The following is a 20,196-nucleotide window of genomic DNA, read 5'->3' on the forward strand; positions in this document are numbered from 1 at the left end:
GGCACGTCGCTATATGTTTCTTCCCTTGGAGGGGATACTCTATCATTCCCAATGAGGGAATTGGCAGCAATGATAAAATCACTCATCCTTTCGGGCTGGTCTGCCACTCCAGTAGCAGCAGGTCCAACGACATGAACTAAAGAGGTTGGTTCGTCCCAAGATGGTTCTGACGAGCCACTGTGGGCAGCCAGCAACTGGTCTGCATGGCATCTCCAAACCAGCTCATCCGTGGTTTGGATTGTGTATGAAACGGGGCCAGTCTGAGCCAAGGCAATTGCAGGTACCCACTTCTGCTGGGTAGTACGGCTAGGTGCCAACACTCACTCCCCTTGGTGAAAGAAGCATTGTTAGGCACTCACTAGTCTCCTGGCTATTTGTAACTGTCTGTTACACTCTATTATCGGCACGGTAGCACAGTGGTTAGCACTGCCGCTTCACAGCTCCAGGGTCCCGGGTTCGATTCCCGGCTCGGGTCACTGTCTGTGTGGAGTTTGCACATTCTCCTTGTGTCTGCGTGGGTTTCCTCCGGGTGCTCCGGTTTCCTCCAACAGTCCAAAGATGTGCGGGTTAGGTTGATTGGCCAGGTTAAAAAAAAATTGCCCCTTAGAGTCCTGGTTAGAGGGATTAGCGGGTAAAATATGTGGGGGTAGGGCCTGGGTGGGATTGTGGTCGGTGCAGACTCGATGGGCCGAATGGCCTCCTTCTGCACTGTAGGGTTTCTATGATTTCTATTATCACCGATATCTCTAGCGGCGTTAACAGATCAAATGTCATTCGCAGCTTTCTCTTCACGAGTAGCAATGTGGGTGAACTCTGTGTGGTTGCGTGTGCAGTATTCCTGTAGGATGCCAAAAAAAACTATTGAGACATTGGGTTAACAATCCTTGGTCTTAGACATTTTCAGTGCGTGTTGCAGGGATTGCACCAATCGTTCAGCTAACCCATTAGTAACTGGGTGATAGGGTGCTGATTTGATATGTTGGATACCATTCCCCTTGAGGTAATTTTCAAATTCTTGAAACGTAAATTGTGGCCCATTGTCACTGACAACTTGTTCCAGCTTGTCAAACCTTGCAAAGATCTCCTCCAGTTTCTCAATGGTTTTCTCCGTGTTGGTGGATTTCACCGCGACTATTCCCGGCCACTTAGAGTGTGCGTCGACCATGACCAAGAGCATTTATCCCTCTACTGGACTGGTGAAATCGATATGTAGACGTTGCCATGGCATTTTGGGCCATTCCTACGGGTGCATCATCATCATTCCTCATCTGACTACATGACTGGCATTGTCCCACTTTTTCTTCTATTTGGATGTCCAGACCTGGCCACCAAAAGTAACTCCAAGCAAGTTCTCTTATCCGGACCATGCCAGGTTGCCCTTTGTGGAATTGCTCCAGCAGTTTATGTCGTAAATTTGGGGGGATTATTGCTCTGATTCCCCATAACAAGAACCACTGTTAACTCTAGCTTCTGTGCCATATATGGTTTTAGATCCAGATGCATTCCTGCTATCCTCTCTTTCAACACCATATCTAGTACTTTCCCCATTGCAGGAGCATTCCTGGTATGTTGCCGGACTTGGAATGCTGTCACTGGTGCTCATCTATTTGGGAAATGTAGAAAATGTTGGGAATGCTGCTTGATGGTATGTGGTCAACAGGCAAGGTCAACCGCAATAATGCATCTGCGTTAAAATGGCTCTTTGATTGTCGATACTGTATGTCGTATGAATGTGCTGACAAGATGAGGGACCATCATTGCAATCTACTAACGTGAGTGAAGGTATCCCTTTATGTGGTCCAAAGGTCGTCAATGGTCTGTGATCTATTAATAGGATGAAGTGTCAGTCATACAGGTACTGATGGAACTTCCAGTCTCCAAAGATGACACTCAATGCTTCCTTCTCCAATTGGACATAGTTAGATTTTCCATTTGCGAGAAGCAAAAGCTATTGGTCTGTCCTCTTCAGAAGGTAAAGTGTGTGAGATGACTGCTTGTACTTTCCAGGGGAAGCCTCACAATCGAGTTGCAGTGGCAGTTTTGGGTTAAAATATATACATAAATGATGTAGATGAAAATGTGGGGGGAATGTTTAAGCAAGTTTGCAGATGACACCAAGATTGGTAGAGTGGTTAATAATGAAGAAGATGGTCGTAGGTTACAGGAAGATCTAGATGGGCTGGGCAGATGGTATTTAACCCTGGTAAGTGGGAGGCGATGGACTTTGGAAGAAGAAACAAGACGAGTATTTAATGAATGGCAGGACACTGGGCAGCTCAGGATTGACGGATCTTGGGGCAATTATTCACAGAACCCCGAAGTCGGCAGAGCACGTGAATTGGATAGTTAAGAAGACATGGGACACTTGCTTTTATCAGTCATGGCATAGAGTATAAGAGCAAGGAGGTAATGTTGGAATTGTACAGAAAGTTGGTTAGGCCACAACTGGAGTACTGTGTGCAGTTCTGGTCACCTCACTATCGTAAGGATATGATAGCACTAGATGGGATACAGTGGAGATTCACCAGGATGTTGCCTGGGATGGAGCATTTGAATTATAAGGAGAGGTTAGATAGTCTTGGGTTGTTTTCTTTAGAGCAGAGAAGGCTGAGGGAGGACATGATTGAGGTGTGTCAGATTATGAGGGGTCTGGACAGAGTAGGGAACAGCCGTTCACCTTGGTTGAGGGGTCAGTCACAAGGGGGCATAATTTTAGGGTAAGGGGCAGGAGATTCATAGAATCATAGAAACCCTACAGTACAGAAAGAGGCCATTTGGCCCATCGAGTCTGCACCGACCACAATCCCACCCAGGCCCTATCCCCATATCCGCACATATTTTACCCGCTAATCCCTCTCACCTATGCATCCCAGGACACTAAGGGGCAATTTTAACATGGCCAATCAACCTAACCCGCACATCTTTGGACTGTGGGAGGAAACCGGAGCATTCGGGGGAAACCCACGCAGACACGAGGAGAATGTGCAAACTCCACACAGACAGTGACCCGAGCTGGGAATTGAACCCAGGTCCCTGGAGCTGTGAAGCAGCAGTGCTAACCACTGTGCTACCGTGCCGCCCTTGTTCAGAGGGGATTTGAGAAGAAAAATCACTCAGAGGGTGGTGGGAATCTGAAATGCACTGCCTGGGAAGGTAGCGGAGGCAGGAAACCTTGCAGACTTTAAACAATATTTGGATGAACACCTGAAATATCATAACATTCAAGGATATGGGACAAGTGCAGGAACATGGGATTGGTGTGCCTTTAGTGGTAGTTATTGCTACTGCAGACTCGATGAGCCAAAGGGCCTTTTCTGCACAGTATGACTCTATGGGTGGGATTTTCCAGCTGCACTCGCCCCAAAGCTGTAAAATCCCACCCGAGGTCAACAGACCTTCACATGGTCCCTGCCCCGCCAGCTATGAATCCCATGGCAGGCGAGATAGGGAAATTCCACCCAATGACTCTAAGACTTTGGACTTGCAAAGTATTCTTCACCACCTGATTTGGCTCCTTGCATTTGGGTGTCCAACACCAAGACTGTTTAACACACAATAGATTATGTAGTGATTTCAACAAGGTAGCTAAATTGGAGATGGATTTCCCATAGTAGAATCATAGAATAACTACAATGCAGAAGGAGGCCATTCAGCCCTTTGAGAGTGCACTGAATCTATCACAGAGTATCTTACCCAGGCCCTCTCCCCCACCCTATCCCCATAACCCCAAACACTTACCATGGCCAATCCATCTAATGTACACATCTTGGGACACTAAGGGGCAATTGTTTTTAGCCATGGCCAATCCATCTGACCCGCACATCTTTAGACTGTGGGGGGAAACCAGAGCGTCCAGAGGAAACCCACACAGACATGGGGAAAACGTGCAAACTCCACACAGACTGTTACCCAAGGTCGCAATTGATCCCTGGTCCACTGTGAGGCAACAGTGCTAACCACTGTGCCACCGTGCTGCCAATATCACCTCCACCCCATCAACCCTAGTTTTATGCTCTTATTCAAAAAGGGAGGGGGACACAATATAGGAGACTATAGGCCAACTAGTAATTGTTAGAAACCATTATAAAAGAAGTAATAACCGAACATTTAGAAGGTCAAAGTACAAGCCATCAGAGTCAGCATGGTTTTATGAAGGGTAAATTATGTTTGAATTATAGAATCATACAGCGCAGAAGATGCCCTTCAGCCCATCGAATCCGCACTGACATGTGAGAAACACCTGACCTTCCACTTAACCCCTAATTTTCTTTGACTAATTTGACCAATTTTCTTGACTTCTTTGAAGATGCAACAAGCAAGGTGGATAATGGTGATCCTGTAGTTGTAGTATATCTGGACCTCTAGAAGGCCTTTGATAATGTGCCACGCAAAAGGTTAATACACAAGGCTAATTCACATGGGATTAGGGGCAATTTATTAGTTTGGGTTGGCTAACCAACAGAAAGTAGAGAGTCGGGATAAATGAGCCTTTTCCTGGTTGGTAAAATGTAACTAGTGGGGTGCTACAGGGTTCAGTCTTCGGGCCCCAACTATTTACAATCTATATCTCCAGCCTCACATCCCTCTGAAATCCCTGCACTCCTTTCTGAACCTTCTTAACCTGGTGTTGTTAGACTCCTTACTCCTTTCTGAACTACACACTAGGGTTTTAATAGAAGTGGCTGCAGAGATGGTGGACCCATTGGTTGAAATTTTTGTAACTCGCTAAGTTCTGGGAGGGTACCAGAAGATTGGAAAACAGCCAATGTGATCCCCTTATTCAAAAAGGAAGAAAGACAGAAAGCAGGAAACTATAGGCCAGTTAGTTTAACATCTATCATTGGCAAGATGCTGGAGTCAATAATCAAAGAGGAAATAGCTAATCATTTAGGAATACTGAATAGAATCAAACCTCGTCAACATGGTTTTATGGAAGGTAAATCATGTTTGACAAATTTGCTTGAATTCTTTGAGGATGTAACAGGGACGTAGATAGAGGGGAACTTGTAGATGTAGCGTATTTAGATTTCATTTCAAAGGCATTTGACAAGGTGTTGCATAAGAGGCTGGTACATAAAGTAAAAGCCCGTGGAATTAGAGGAAGTGCACTAGCATGGATTGAAAACTGGCTGTCACATAGAAAACAGAAAGTTGGAATAAATGGGTAATTTTCAAAGTGGAAAGATGTAACTAGTGGAGTACCGGCAGGGATCAGTTCCTGGCCCACAATTGTTCACTCTTTACATTAATGACCTAGAGGAAGGAACAGAATGAAAGATTTCCAAATTTTCCAATGATACAAAGATAGGTGGAAGGGCAGGTTGTGATGAGGATATTGTGATTCTGCAGTGGGATAGAGATAGATGGGGTGACTGGGCAAAAACTTGGCAAATGGAGTTTAATGTGGGGAAGTGTGAGGTTATGAACTTTGGTAGGAGAAATCAAGAGGCAGATTATTATCGAAATGGAGAGAGACTGCAGGTGAGTGAAGTGCAGAGGAATCTAGGTGTTCTAGTGCATGAATCATAAAAAGCTAGCAAGCAGGTCCAATAAGTAGTTAGGAAGGCAAACGGCATTTTGACTTTTATTGCAAAGAAGGGGTTGGAGTTTAAAAATAGGGAGGTTTTGTTGCAATTGTACAGGGTGTTGATAAATATAGAACATAGAACAGTACAGCACAGAACAGGCCCTTCGGCCCATGATGTTGTGCCGAGCTTTATCTGAAACCAAGATCAAGCTATCCCACTCCCTATCATCCTGGTGTGCTCCATGTGCCTATCCAATAACTGCTTAAATGTTCCTAAAGTGTCTGACTCCACTATCACTGCAGGCAGTCCATTCCACACCTCAACCACTCTCTGCATAAAGAACCTACCTCTGATATCCTTCCTATATCTCCCACCACGAACCCTATAGTTATGCCCCCTTGTAATAGCTCCATCCACCCGAGGAAATAGTCTTTGAACGTTCACTCTCTCTATCCCCTTCATCATTTTATAAACCTCTATTAAGTCTCCCCTCAGCCTCCTCCGCTCCAGAGAGAACAGCCCTAGCTCCCTCAACCTTTCCTCATAAGACCTACCCTCCAAACCAGGCAGCATCCTGGTAAATCTCCTCTGCACTCTTTCCAGCGCTTCCACATCCTTCTTATAGTGAGGTGACCAGAACTGCACACAATATTCCAAATATGGTCTCACCAAGGTCCTGTACAGTTGCAGCATAACCCCACGGCTCTTAAACTCCAACCCCCTGTTAATAAAAGCTAAGTAAGAAGTTTAACAACACCAGGTTAAAGTCCAACAGGTTTATTTGGTAGCAAAAGCCACACAAGCTTTTGGAGCTCCAAGCCCCTTCTTCAGGTGAGTGGGAATTCTGTTCACAAACAGGGCATATAAAGACACAGACTCAATTTACATGAATAATGGTTGGAATGCGAATACTTACAGCTAATCAAGTCTTTAAGATACAAAGAACGTGAGTGGAGAGAGCATCAAGACAGGCTAAAAAGATGCGTATTGTCTCCAGACAAGACAGCCAGTGAAACTTTGCAGGTCCAGGCAAGCTGTGGGGGTTACAAATAGTGTGACATGAACCCAATATCCCGGTTGAGGCCATCCTCGTGTGTGCGGAACTTGGCTATCAGTTTCTGCTCAGCGACTCTGCGCTGTCGTTGGACCCCAGTCCAATGCCGGCATCTCCACATCAATAAAAGCTAACACACTATAGGCCTTCTTCACAGCTCTATCCACTTGACTGGCAACCTTTAGAGATCTGTGGATATGGACCCCCAAGATCTCTCTGTTCCTCCACAGTCTTCAGAACCCTACCTTTGACCCTGTAATCCACATTTAAATTAGTCCTACCAAAATGAATCACCTCACATTTATCAGGGTTAAACTCCATTTGCCATTTTTCAGCCCAGCTTTGCATCCTATCTATGTCTCTTTGCAGCCTACAACAGCCCTCCACCTCATCCACTACTCCAGCAAATTTACTGATCCACCCTTCAGCCCCCTCCTCCAAGTCATTAATAAAAATCACAAAGAGCAGAGGACCAAGCAGATCCCTGCGGCACTCCGCTAGCAACCTGCCTCCAATCCGAAAATTTTCCATCCACCACCACCCTCTGTCTTCGATCAGACAGCCAGTTACCTATCCAATCGGCCAACTTTCCCTCTATCCCACACCTCCTCACTTTCATCATAAGCCGACCATGGGGGACCTTATCAAACGCCTTACTAAAATCCATGTATATGACATCAACTGCCCTACCTTTATCAACACACTTAGTTACCTCCTCAAAAAATTCAATCAAATTTGTGAGGCACGACTTGCCCTTCACGAATCCGTGCTGACTATCCCGGATTAATCCGCATCTTTCTAAATGGTCGTAAATCCCATCTCTAAGGACCTTTTCCATCAATTTACCAACCACCGAAGTAAGACTAACCGGTCTATAATTACCAGGGTCATTTCTATTCCCTTTCTTAAACAGAGGAACAACATTCGCCATTCTCCAGTCCTCTGGCACTATCCCCGTGGACAGCGAGGACCCAAAGATCAAAGCCAAAGGCTCTGCAATCTCATCCCTTGCCTCCCAAAGAATCCTAGGATACATTTCATCAGGCCCAGGGGACTTATCGACCTTCAGTTTATTCAAAACTGCCAGGACATCCTCCCTCCGAACATCTATTTCCTCCAGCCTATTAGCCTGTAACACCTTCTCTTCCTCAAAAACATGGCCCCTCTCCTTGGTGAACACTGAAGAAAAGTATTCATTCATCACCTCGCCTATCTCTACTGACTCCATACACAAGTTCCCACTCCTGTCCTTGACCGGCCCTAACCTCACCCTGGTCATTCTTTTATTCCTCACATAAGAGTAAAAAGCCTTGGGGTTTTCCTTGATTCGACCCGCCAAGGACTTCTCATGTCCCCTCCTAGCTCTCCTCAGCCCCTTTTTCAGCTCATTCCTTGCTAACTTGTAACCCTCAATCGAGCCATCTGAACCTTGTTTCCTCATCCCTACATAAGCTTCCCTCTTCCTTTTCACAAGACATTCCACCTCTTTCGTGAACCATGGTTCCCTCATTCAGCCATTTCCTGCCCGACTGACAGGGACATACTTATCAAGGACACTCAGTATTTGTTCCTTGAAAAAGTTCCACTTTTCATTAGTTCCTTTCCCTGACAGTTTCTGTTCCCAACTTATGACCCCTAATTCTTGCCTAACCGCATCATAATTATGGGGGAAGGGCCTGGGTGGGATTGTGGTCGGTGCAGACTCGATGGGCCGAATGGCCTCTTTCTGTACTGTAGGGTTTCTATGATTTCTATGAAGATAAAGGGCCAGTCATTTAAAACTGAGGTGCATAGAAATTTCTTCTCGCTGTGTGGTGAATCTCCTGAATTCTCTGTCCCAAAAGGTGGTGGAGGGTGAGTCATTAGGAGTATTTAAAGTGGAGGGGGATAAATATTTGCTAGATTAAAGAATAGAGGGCGACGGTGGAAATGTCACAGAAAAGGAGTTGAGGCCAGTGTAGATCAGCCATGATTGTGTTGAATGGTGGGGCAGGCTTGAAGGGCCTGGTGGCCCAGTTCTGTTTCTATTTCTTGTGTTGTGTGTTCTTGTGGGCATCCCTGATTTTAATTGCCCCCACCATTGACCACCAGCCTTCAGATGTTAAGGCCATTAGTTCTGGAATTCTATCCCTAAACCACTGGGCCTCTCATCTTCAATTTTCTCCTTTAATATCCTCATTATCTCTATGACCAAGCTTTTAACGTCGGACCCTGAGATGGTTCAGTGTCATATTTGTTTGCACCTGTGAAGTATCTTGGGTTATTCCACTACATTAAGGTTGCTAGATAAATACAAGGTGTTGCTGTTGTTGGGACATCCTAGACTTGTCAAATGCCTTTCTTTCCCTCATCTCCATTTTCCTGTCACATGACAACAATGCCACTGTCTCAGCCGTTTGAATGCTGAGAGAAACTTCACACACGCATAAACTGACCTTAAAGTAAATTTGTTTTAGGACTGTTATGGGATGTGTGGAGGTCTTGTGGTATAGTGGGCACCATCACTGCCTCTGAGCCAGAAGCAGGAATCGATGGCCAAGGAAGGCTTGTTCGTAATGTATCCAAACAGATCGAGTATCAACTTGTAATTCTTTCCAACATACGAGTAACCAAGATTAATGATCATGTGATGGAAAGAATTCTGAGCCTCTGCTATCACTATCCAGACTGCAACAGGCATGTAACCATGTATGTTGCCTTAGCAACTCAGCGAGCGAGGGTTTGTCGATAGCTGTTGAGGACCAGCTTACTGACAACAAAATGGGGTTTGAGCCCCATTCTGACTGGGGTGGAGATGATTTGGAACCTGGCTCCTTGCCCTGCTCATGGTGTGAAAATAGCACAGTGGCTCGGAGCAGTGAAGTGAGGGCGAAGAAAAATGTCACTGTTACTGATTCCAAGACTGGTTTAGGTCCTCATGGTTTATGTATCCTCAGCTGTCTTCGGATTGTGTAATGCTTCCAGCCCCAACATTATTCTAGCTATTTAGCAGAAATGTTCTGGTCAGTTCTCAGGGAGAATCTAGGGAGTACACATTGGTTCTGGGATCTCTCGGACTGTAATTTACTTGTGCTGAGATTGTTGCTGCCTCTCACGTGTACAAAGAACAAAGAAAATTACAGCACAGGAACAGGCCCTTCGGCCCTCCAAGCCGCACTGACCATGCTGCCCGTATGAACTAAAAACCCCTACACTTCCGGGGACCATATCCCTCTATTCCCATCCTATTCATGCATTTATCAAGACGCCCCTTAAACGTCATTATCGTATCTACTTCCACTCCCTCCCCCGGCAGCGAGTTCCAGGCACTCGCCACCCTCTGTGTTTAAAAAAAACTTGCCTCATATATCACCTTTAAATCTTGCCCCTCGCAACTTAAACCTATGTCCCCTAGCAATTGACTCTTCCACCATGGGAAAAAGCTTCTGACTATCCATTCTGTCCATGCCCCTCATAATCTTGTAGACTTCTATCAGACCTCAACCTCCGTCGTTCCAGTGAGAACAAACCAAGTTTCTCCAACCTCTCCTCATAGCTAATGCCTTCCATACCAGGCAACATCCTGGTAAATCTTTTCTGTACCCTCTCCAAAGCCTCCACATCCTTCTGGTAGTGTGGCGACCAGTATTGAACACTCTATTCCAAGTACGGCCTAACTAAGATTCTATAAAGCTGCAACATGACTTGCCAATTTTTAAACTCAATGCCCCGGCCGATGAAGGCAAGCATGCCATAAGCCTTCTTGACTACCTTCTCCATCTGCATTGCCACTTTCAGTGACCTGTGTACCTGTACACCCAGATCCCTCAATACATTTAAAGGTTCTGCCATTTATGTATAAGGGTTCTGCCATTTACGTTTCTTGGGATTCACTGTGATTCGTGATGCTAACCAGAGACCAGGGTGTCTGCTGCTCCCGGTTCAAATTAACACTGCAAAAGGTAACAACATTGCCATTAAACAATATTTTCATTTTGATTTACTGGATACAAGTTGTTAATTGAATTGTGAGAAGATTGGAAAGGCTTTGTGCAGCAAGTGCCTCCAAAACGCGTGAACTCTTAACTTGCTAAGTTTTCAAGAAGCAGTTAGATATAGCACTTGAGGTGAAGGGGATCAAAGGATATGAGGGGAGAAGACGGGATCAGGCTATTGAGTTGGATGAGCAGCCATGGTCACAATGAATGGTGGAGCAGGCTCGAAGGGCCAAACACTCCTGCTTATATTTTCTATGTTTCTGTGTGTTAAGCAGCTGTTCCCCTTGGCTGAGGGGCCAATCACGAGGGGGCAGAGTTTTAGGGTGAGGGGCAGGTGATTCAGAGGGAATTTGAGAAAAATAAATTCACTCAGAGGATGGTGGGAATCTGGAATGCACTGCCTGGGATGGTAGTGGAGGCCGGAAATCTTACAGTTAAAAAGTATTTGGATGAACACTTAAATATCATAACATTCAAGGATATGGGAACAAGTGCTGGAAAATGGGATTAGCGCAACTTTAGTGGTGTAGTTATTGCCGGTGCAGACTCGATGGGCCGAAGGGCTTTCCTGCACTCTATAACTCTGGTAGGTAATTAATCACAGGGCCACCCCACATTGGATGATATATTATTTTCTTAAATACTTTATTCTGAAAAATATTTTAGTCATTTTTTGTGAAGTGTTCTTGAACCAAGTATTACAATCAATTCTGCACAGCCTGAGTTGAGTGCAATTTGGGGATCTCATTTGCTCAAATTTCCTGATCTCTTCAACATTACTGATTAATCAGAAGCATGTTTTACAGAGGGAGCAGACAAGGGGGGGGGTGATACAAGAACTTACAATTAAGGACTGCACTGACCTCAGCTTTATTGCAGGACACTGCCTCTGGACATGTCTGCTCCCCCTAGTGTTGCAGAATCAAACCACAAACATTATTCATATTGCGGAGAATTGGAACTTCACACAGTTGGGTCCAGAACATACATAGCCTGTGGCTCAGTTCTGTAAAGCTAGGGCCCAAATACAAGGTCAAAGTGGGAGCTCCTTCTTGGCATTGACATTTTCTATTTGATCTTTACCATTTTATTTATACACACTCAAGGCTGACTCTCGCAGCATAACAACTTTTTGGATTTGTCAAGATGATGCCAAGAATGTGAACTTCAGTTTCGGAGAGTTTCAAAATGCAGCAAATATGTCCACTGGGGCTGAAGGAGGCTCAGTTAGGATTCCTAAGCTTATTTAGAATCTTAGTGGGAATCTGGTTGGGAAGACAGTGATGAGAGGTCATCAGTTTAAAATGATTACCAAGGGATTGAGGAGTGAGATATTAGGAGAGAGTTCTTCAGACAGAGAGTTACTGGAGCCTGAATGTTTTGCTGCAGGGAATGGTTGAGATGGACATGAACCTGTTGAGGGTAATTTGGATAAATAATTGAAGCAGAGGAAGATTCATTGAAGGGGAGGCGAGATAATTTCATGAAGGAGAAAGGAATCGAATACCGATGGAGCAAGATGAAGAGCGATGGGAGGAGGCTTAACAGAGGGTGGTGGTCGATGGAAAATTTTCGGATTGGAGGCAGGTTGCTAGCGGTGTGCCGCAGGGATCGGTGCTTGGTCCTCTGCTCTTTGTGATTTTTATTAATGACTTAGAGGAGGGGGCTGAAGGGTGGATCAGTAAATTTGCTGATGACACCAAGATTGGTGGAGTAGTGGATGAGGTGGAGGGCTGTTGTAGGCTGCAAAGAGACATAGATAGGATGCAAAGCTGGGCTGAAAAATGGCAAATGGAGTTTAACCCTGATAAATGTGAGGTGATTCATTTTGGTAGGACAAATTTAAATGTGGATTACAGGGTCAAAGGTAGGGTTCTGAAGACTGTGGAGGAACAGAGATCTTGGGGTCCATATCCACAGATCTCTAAAGGTTGCCAGTCAAGTGGATAGAGCTGTGAAGAAGGCCTATAGTGTGTTAGCTTTTATTAACAGGGGGTTGGAGTTTAAGAGCCGTGGGGTTATGCTGCAACTGTACAGGACCTTGGTGAAACCACATTTGGAATATTGTGTGCAGTTCTGGTCACCTCACTATAGGAAGGATGTGGAAGCGCTGGAAGGAGTGCAGAGGAGATTTACCAGGATGCTGCCTGGTTTGGAGGGTAGGTCATATGAGGAAAGGTTGAGGGAGCTAGGGCTGTTCTCTCTGGAGCGGAGGAGGCTGAGGGGAGACTTAATAGAGGTGTATAAAATGATGAAGGGGATAGATAGAGTGAACGTTCAAAGACTATTTCCTCGGGTGGATGGAGCTATTACAAGGGGGCATAACTATAGGGTTCGTGGTGGGAGATACAGGACGGATATCAGAGGTAGGTTCTTTACGCAGAGAGTGGTTGGGGTGTGGAATGGACTGCCTGCAGTGATAGTGGAGTCAGACACTTTAGATACATTTAAGCGGTTATTGGATAGGCACATGGAGCACACCAGGATGATAGGGAGTGGGATAGCTTGATCTTGGTTTCAGATAAAGCTCGGCACAACATCGTGGGCCGAAGGGCCTGTTCTGTGCTGTACTGTTCTATGTTCTATAACATTGGGCTAGACTAGTTAGTCTATTTCTCTGCTATGCATGAATTGCAATGGGGCTGTTGGATGAGGGTAGTACAGCACTCCCTCAGTACTGACCCTCAGTGCAGCACTCCCTCAGTACTGACCCTCTGACAGTGTAGCACTCCCTCAGTACTGACCGTCTGACAGTGCGGCACTCCCTCAGGACTGACCCCCTGACAGTGCAGCACTCCCCCAGTACTGACCCTCTGACAGCGCAGCACTCCCTCAGTACAGACCCTCTGACAGTGTAGCACTCCCTCAGTACTGACCCTCTGACAGTGCAGCACTCCCTCAGTACTGATCCTCAGTGTAGCACTCCCTCAGTACTGACCCTCTGACAGTGCGACACTCCCTCATTACTGACCCTCTGACAGTGCGACACTCCCTCAGTACTGACCCTCTGACAGTGCAGCACTCCCTCAGTACTGACCCTCAGTGTAGCACTCTCTCAGTACTGACCCTCAGTGTAGCACTCCCTCAGTACTGACCCTCTGACAATGCGGCACTGCCTCAGTACTGACCCTCTGACAGTGCAGCACTCCCTCAGTACTGACCCTCTGACAGTGCAGCACTCCCTCAGCACTGACCCTCTGACAGTGCGGCACTCCCTCAGCACTGACCCTCTGACAGTGCGGCACTCCCTCAGTACTGACCCTCTGACAGTGCGGCACTCCCTCAGGACTGACCCCCTGACAGTGCAGCACTCCCTCAGTACTGACCCTCTGACAGTGCGGCACTCCCTCAGGACTGACCCCCTGACAGTGCAGCACTCCCCCAGTACTGACCCTCTGACAGTGCAGCACTCCCTCAGTACAGACCCTCTGACAGTGCGGCACTCCCTCAGGACTGACCCCCTGACATTGTGGCACTCCCTCAGTACTGACCCTCTGACAGTGCGGCACTCCCTCAGCACTGACCCTCTGACAGTGCGGCACTCCCTCAGTACTGACCCTCTGACAGTGCGGCACTCCCTCAGGACTGACCCCCTGACAGTGCAGCACTCCCCCAGTACTGACCCTCTGACAGTGCAGCACTCCCTCAGTACTGACCCTCTGACAGTGCGGCACTCCCTCAGAACTGACTCTCTGACAGTGCAGCACTCCCTCAGGACTGTACTGGGTGTGTCAGTTGGGTTTTTGTGCTGAAGTCTCTGGGTGGGACTTGAACCCACAACCTTCTGACTCAAAGGTGAGATTCAAATCAACTGAGACACAAAGTCAGCCATTTCTAATGTTGCCATGTGCTGAGGTGTTTGTCGAAATGGCAGTTGTTCCTGAGCAGGGTGAGGATAAGTGGCCCACAATTGAAATCATAGAAACCCTACAGCACAGAAAGAGGCCATTCGGCCCATCGAGTCTGCACCGACCACAATCCCACCCAGGCCTTACCCCCATATCCCTACATATTTTACCCACCAATCCCTCTAACCTACACATCTCAGGACACTAAGGGCAATTTTAGCATGGCCAATCAAAATAACCTGCACATCTTTGGACTGTGGGAGGAAACCGGAGCACCCGGAGGAAACCCACGCAGACACGAGGAGAATGTGCAAACTCCACACAGACAGTGACCCAAGCCGGGAATTGAACCCAGGTCCCTGGAGCTGTGAAGCAGCAGTGCTAACCACTGTGCTACCATGCCGCCCTATATTGTGAATGTCTTGTGAAAAGGAAGAGGGAAGCTTATGTAGGGATGAGGAAACAAGGTTCAGATGGCTCGATTGAGGGTTACACGTTAGCAAGGAATGAGCTGAAAAAGGGGCTGAGGAGAGCTAGGAGGGGACATGAGAAGTCCTTGGCGGGTCGGATCAAGGAAAACCCCAAGGCTTTTTACTCTTATGTGAGGAATAAAAGAATAGCCAGGGTGAGGTTAGGGCCGGTCAAGGACAGTGGTGGGAACTTGGGTATGGAATCAGTAGAGATAGGCGAGGTGATGAATGAATACTTTTCTTCAGTGTTCACCAAGGAGAGGGGCCATGTTTTTCAGGAAGAGAAGATGTTATAGGCTAATAGGCTGGAGGAAATAGATGTTCGGAGGGAGGATGTATTGGCAGTTTTGAATAAACTGAAGGTCGATAAGTCCCCTGGGCCTGATGAAATGTATCCTAGGATTCTTTGGGAGGCGAGGGATGAGATTGCAGAGCCTTTGGCTTTGATCTTTGGGTCCTCACTGTCCACGGGGATGGTGCCAGAGGACTGGAGAGTGGCGAATATTGTTCCTCTGTTTAAGAAAGGGAATAGAAATGACCCTGGTAATTATAGACCGGTTAGTCTGACTTCGGTGGTTGGTAAATTGATGGAAAAGGTCCTTAGGGATGGGATTTACGACCATTTAGAAAGATGCGGATTAATCCGGGATAGTCAGCACGGATTTGTGAAGGGCAAATCGTGCCTCACAAATTTGATAGAATTTTTTGAGGAGGCAACTAGGTGTGTTGATGAAGGTAGGGCGGTTGATGTCATATACATGGATTTTAGTAAGGTGTTTGATAAGGTCCCCCATGGTCGGCTTATGATGAAAGTAAGGAGGTGTGGGATAGAGGGAAAGTTGGCCGATTGGATAGGTAACTGGCTATCTGATCGAAGACAGAGGGTGGTGGTGGATGGAAAATTTTCGGACTGGAGGCAGGTTGCTAGCGGAGTGCCGCAGGGATCGGTGCTTGGTCCTCTGCTCTTTGTGATTTTTATTAATGACTTAGAGGAGGGGGCTGAAGGGTGGATCAGTAAATTTGCTGATGACACCAAGATTGGTGGAGTAGTGGATGAGGTGGAGGGCTGTTGTAGGCTGCAAAGAGACATAGATAGGATGCAAAGCTGGGCTGAAAAATGGCAAATGGAGTTTAACCCTGATAAATGTGAGGTGATTCATTTTGGTAGGACAAATTTAAATGTGGATTACAGGGTCAAAGGTAGGGTTCTGAAGACTGTGGAGGAATAGAGAGATCTTGGGGTCCATATCCACAGATCTCTAAAGGTTGCCACTCAAGTGGATAGAGCTGTGAAGAAGGCATATAGTGTGTTAGCTTTTATTAACAGGGGGTTGGAGTTTAAGAGCCGTGGGGTTATGCTGCAACTGTACAGGACCTTGGTGAGACCGCATTTGGAATATTGCGTGCAGTTCTGGTCACCTCACTATAAGAAGGATGTGGAAGCGCTGGAAAGAGTGCAGAGGAGATTTACCAGGATGCTGCCTGGTTTGGAGTGTCGGTCTTATGAGGAAAGGTTGAGGGAGCTGGGCTGTTCTCTCTGGAGCGGAGGAGATTGAGGGGAGACTTAATAGAGGTTTATAAAATGATGAAGGGGATAGATCGAGTGAACGTTCAAAGACTATTTCCTCGGGTGGATGGAGCTATTACAAGGGGGCATAACTATAGGGTTCATGGTGGGAGATATAGGAAGGATATCAGAGGTAGGTTCTTCACGCAGAGAGTGGTTGGGGTGTGGAATGGACTGCCTGCAGTGATAGTGGAGTCAGACACTTTAGGAACATTTAAGCAGTTATTGGATAGGCACATGGAGCACACCAGGATGGTAGGGAGTGGGATAGCTTGATCTTGGTTTCAGATGAAGGTCGGCACAACATCGTGGGCCGAAGGGCCTGTTCTGTGCTGTACTGTTCTATGTTCTATGATTGAATTGAATTGTGATATGATTGAACCTTCATCCATTTCTGTTTTGTGATAGGTACTACGTTTATAGTAAGAAGGGGCGTCTGGTGAACTGTCCGTACGTGGACCTCTCCTACAAATGGGCTGGAGGTGGATTCCTGTCCACGGTGTGTGATCTCTTACGATTTGGCAACGCCATGTTGTACAGCTACCAGGCTGAGTGGCTGAAGAATGGGCACCGGACTCTGCTGCCAGGCTACCTCAGACTAGCCACCATGGGAATGATTTGGAACCCAGTGGACAGAACTGAATTGAGCTGGGATAGAGAGGGCAGGTACGCCATGGGCTGGGGCGTTGTGGAGCAAGGCCAGGAGTGTGGACAATGCCGGCGTCGGCGACACTACCTCACCCACACGGGCGGGGCAGTGGGGGCCAGCAGTGTCCTGCTGATCCTTCCCGTAGACGCCCAGGACCCTCCCGCTGGAATCGCAGAGGCTGGGATCCCTCCCCGGGGTGTGGTTGTGGCTATCCTCTGCAATTTGCAGTCTGTTGGCCTCAATTCCACTGCACTGAAAATCGCCTTAGAGTTTGACAAGATGAGGTCAGCTAAACCTTCCTTTTCTACCTCTGACCCTGACTGCCCAAACCCAGCCGGCTGACCAAGATAAGGCTCCGAATCACTGGGAAAAGGTCTACCTCCAGGTGGGATTGGACTGCTCTGAGCTGCTCTGCTCTATCCAGTTACTGGACTCATTCCTGGAAGCTTAACTTCACAATCGCTCACCTGCGACCAACCTTTTAACCCCACATCATCAATGTTTTATAGCTAATAAATCCGCAAATGATTTTTAAGATCTTTTTCCTCTGCAAATAGCTGGCAAGGGTGTATGGGAGATTAATCCTTAATGCCTGGAGATTCTGGGGCGTGCCTCCAACTCCTTTTGTCCCAGAATCATCTCTGTAACCAAACAGTGAGAATTGTTTTTGTAACTGTATTTCTACCCTAGCAGGTTGAGGAATTTTACACAGCATTGTTTTTTCTTTTCCGAAATAATATGTAAAAATGTCTTTTTAGCACTTTTCAACATTTTTGTAAAAAGTGTGGTGTATTTTTTCAAACAAAGTGACATTAAACCCAGGCACTGGAAAATCACTCAGCTCCAGGATAGCGGCTTCTCTCCTGATTCTGTTCTGCTGCCTCCCATTCCCAGCGGGAAATCTGTTCACTTTTTTCTGTGTAAACTAACATTTACTTTCACAACTCATTCAAGCTCTGAACTTTTTGCCATAGACTGTTGTTAAATGGAAAGTGTCTTGTACAATATGATCACTGTAATGTCATGATAGTGACACTGGACTAGTAATTCAGAGGCCCAGGCTAAGGTCACAATGACAGCTAAATTCAATTCGTTAATAAACCTGGAATTAAAAACTGGTCTATGGAGTTTACATTGATTGTTATAAAAACACACCAGGTTCACTCATCCACTTTGGGAAGGAGATCTGCTGGCCTTTATTTAGTTTGGACTGCATGTGACTCTTAGCTGCCCCCTGAAATGGCCTGGCAAGGCACTCAGTTCACTAGGGCCGATCTTGTCCGTGATACTCACACACTAGATACTTGTTTGTCACCTAGTGTCTTAACCTAACTCAGTTAGTGCCCGTACCTTCGATTACCACGCCCTGCCCTCAGTTACCATGCAGTCCCCTCGGTTACTGAGCTGTCCTCTCGGTTACCACGCCGTCTCTTTGGTTACTGTGCTGTCCCCTCTGTTACCACCGCATTCCTTTGGTTACCTCACTGTGCCCTCTGTTATTGCACCATCCCCTTGGTTACTGTGCCATCCCCTTGATTATTGCGCCATCCCCTTGGTTACTGCGCCGTCCCCTTGATTATTGCGCCATCCCCTTGGTTACTGCGCCGTCCCCTCTCTTACCACACTGTGCCCTCGGTTACCACACTGTCCCCTCGGTTACCGCACCATCCCCTTAGTTACTGCGCCATCCCCTTGCTTACTGCGCCATCCCCTTGGTTACTGCGCCATGCCCTTGGTTACTGCGCCGTCTCCTCTCTTACCACACTATGCCCTCGGTTACCACACTGTGCCCTCGGTTACCACACTGTCCCCTCGGTTACTGAACTGTCCCCTCGGTTACTGTGCCGTGCGATTGGTAACTGCGCCGTCCCCTCGGTTACTGCACCGTCCCCTTGGCTACTGCGCCACCCCCTTGGTTACTGCGCCACCCCCTTGGTTACTGCGCCACCCCCTTGGTTACTGCGCCACCCCCTTGGTTACTGTGCCATCCCCTTGGTTACTGCGCCATCCCCTTGGTTACTACGCCGTCCCCTTGGTTACTGCACCATCCCCTTGGTTACTGCACCATCCACTTGGTTACTGCGCCACCCCCTTGGTTACTGCGCCACCCCCTTGGTTACTGCACCATCCCCTTGGTTACTACGCCGTGCCCTTGGTTACTGCACCATCCCCTTGGTTACTGCACCATCCCCTTGGTTACTGCGCCATCCCCTTGGTTACTGCGCCACCCCCTTGGTTACTACGCCGTCCCCTTGGTTACTGCACCATCCCCTTGGTTACTACACTGTCCCCTTGCACCATCCCCTTGGTTACTGCGCTGTCCCCTCTCTTACCACACTGTGCCCTCGGTTACTGCGCCGTCCCATCGGTAACCACCGTGCCATCGGTTACTGTGCCGTGCCATCAGTTATTGCGCTGTGACATCGGTTACTGCTCTGTGCCATTGATACTGCGCTGTGCCATCGGTTACTGCTCTGTGCCATTGATACTGCGCTGTGCCATCGGTTACTGCTCTGTGCCATTGATACTGCGCTGTGCCATCGGTTACCGTGCTGCGCTGTTGATACCGCGCTGTGCCATTGGTTACCGCGCTGTGCCATCGGTTACCGCGCTGTGCCATCGGTTACCGTGCTGTGCCATCGGTTACCGTGCTGTGCCATCGGTTACCGCGCTGTGCCATCGGTTACCGTGCTGTGCCATCGGTTACCGTGCTGTGCCATCGGTTACCGCGCTGTGCAATTGATACTGCGCTGTGCCGTTGGTTACCGCACTGTGCCGTTGGTTACCGCACTGTGCCATCGGTTACCGTGCTGTGCCATCGGTTACCGCACTGTGCCATTGATACTGCGCTGTGCCGTTGGTTACCGCACTGTGCCATCGGTTACCGTGCTGTGCCATCGGTTACCGCACTGTGCCATTGATACTGCGCTGTGCCATTGGTTACCGCACTGTGCCATTGGTTACCGCACTGTGCCATCGGTTACCGCACTGTGCCATCGGTTACCGCGCTGTGCCATTGATACCGCGCTGTGCCATTGATACCGCGCTGTGCCGTTGATACCGCGCTGTGCCGTTGATACCGCGCTGTGCCGTTGATACCGCG

The 20,196-nt window shown here is 47.6% G+C and overlaps 1 protein-coding gene across 1 annotated transcript in view; it reads left to right on the forward strand.

Moving 5' to 3' along the window:
• Positions 1-18,195, forward strand: part of LOC144480589 (serine beta-lactamase-like protein LACTB, mitochondrial) — a 102,819-nt gene extending 84,624 nt beyond the window's left edge. Inside the window, 2 exon segments of the mRNA XM_078200217.1 lie at positions 16,853-17,411; positions 17,413-18,195. Coding sequence (XP_078056343.1) covers positions 16,853-17,411; positions 17,413-17,544 — 691 coding nt within the window. The 3' untranslated portion in view covers positions 17,545-18,195.
• Positions 18,196-20,196: the final 2,001 nt, after the last annotated feature.

Source organism: Mustelus asterias, chromosome 29, assembly GCF_964213995.1.
Source record: "Mustelus asterias chromosome 29, sMusAst1.hap1.1, whole genome shotgun sequence".
NCBI classification, from domain to species: Eukaryota; Metazoa; Chordata; class Chondrichthyes; order Carcharhiniformes; family Triakidae; genus Mustelus; species Mustelus asterias.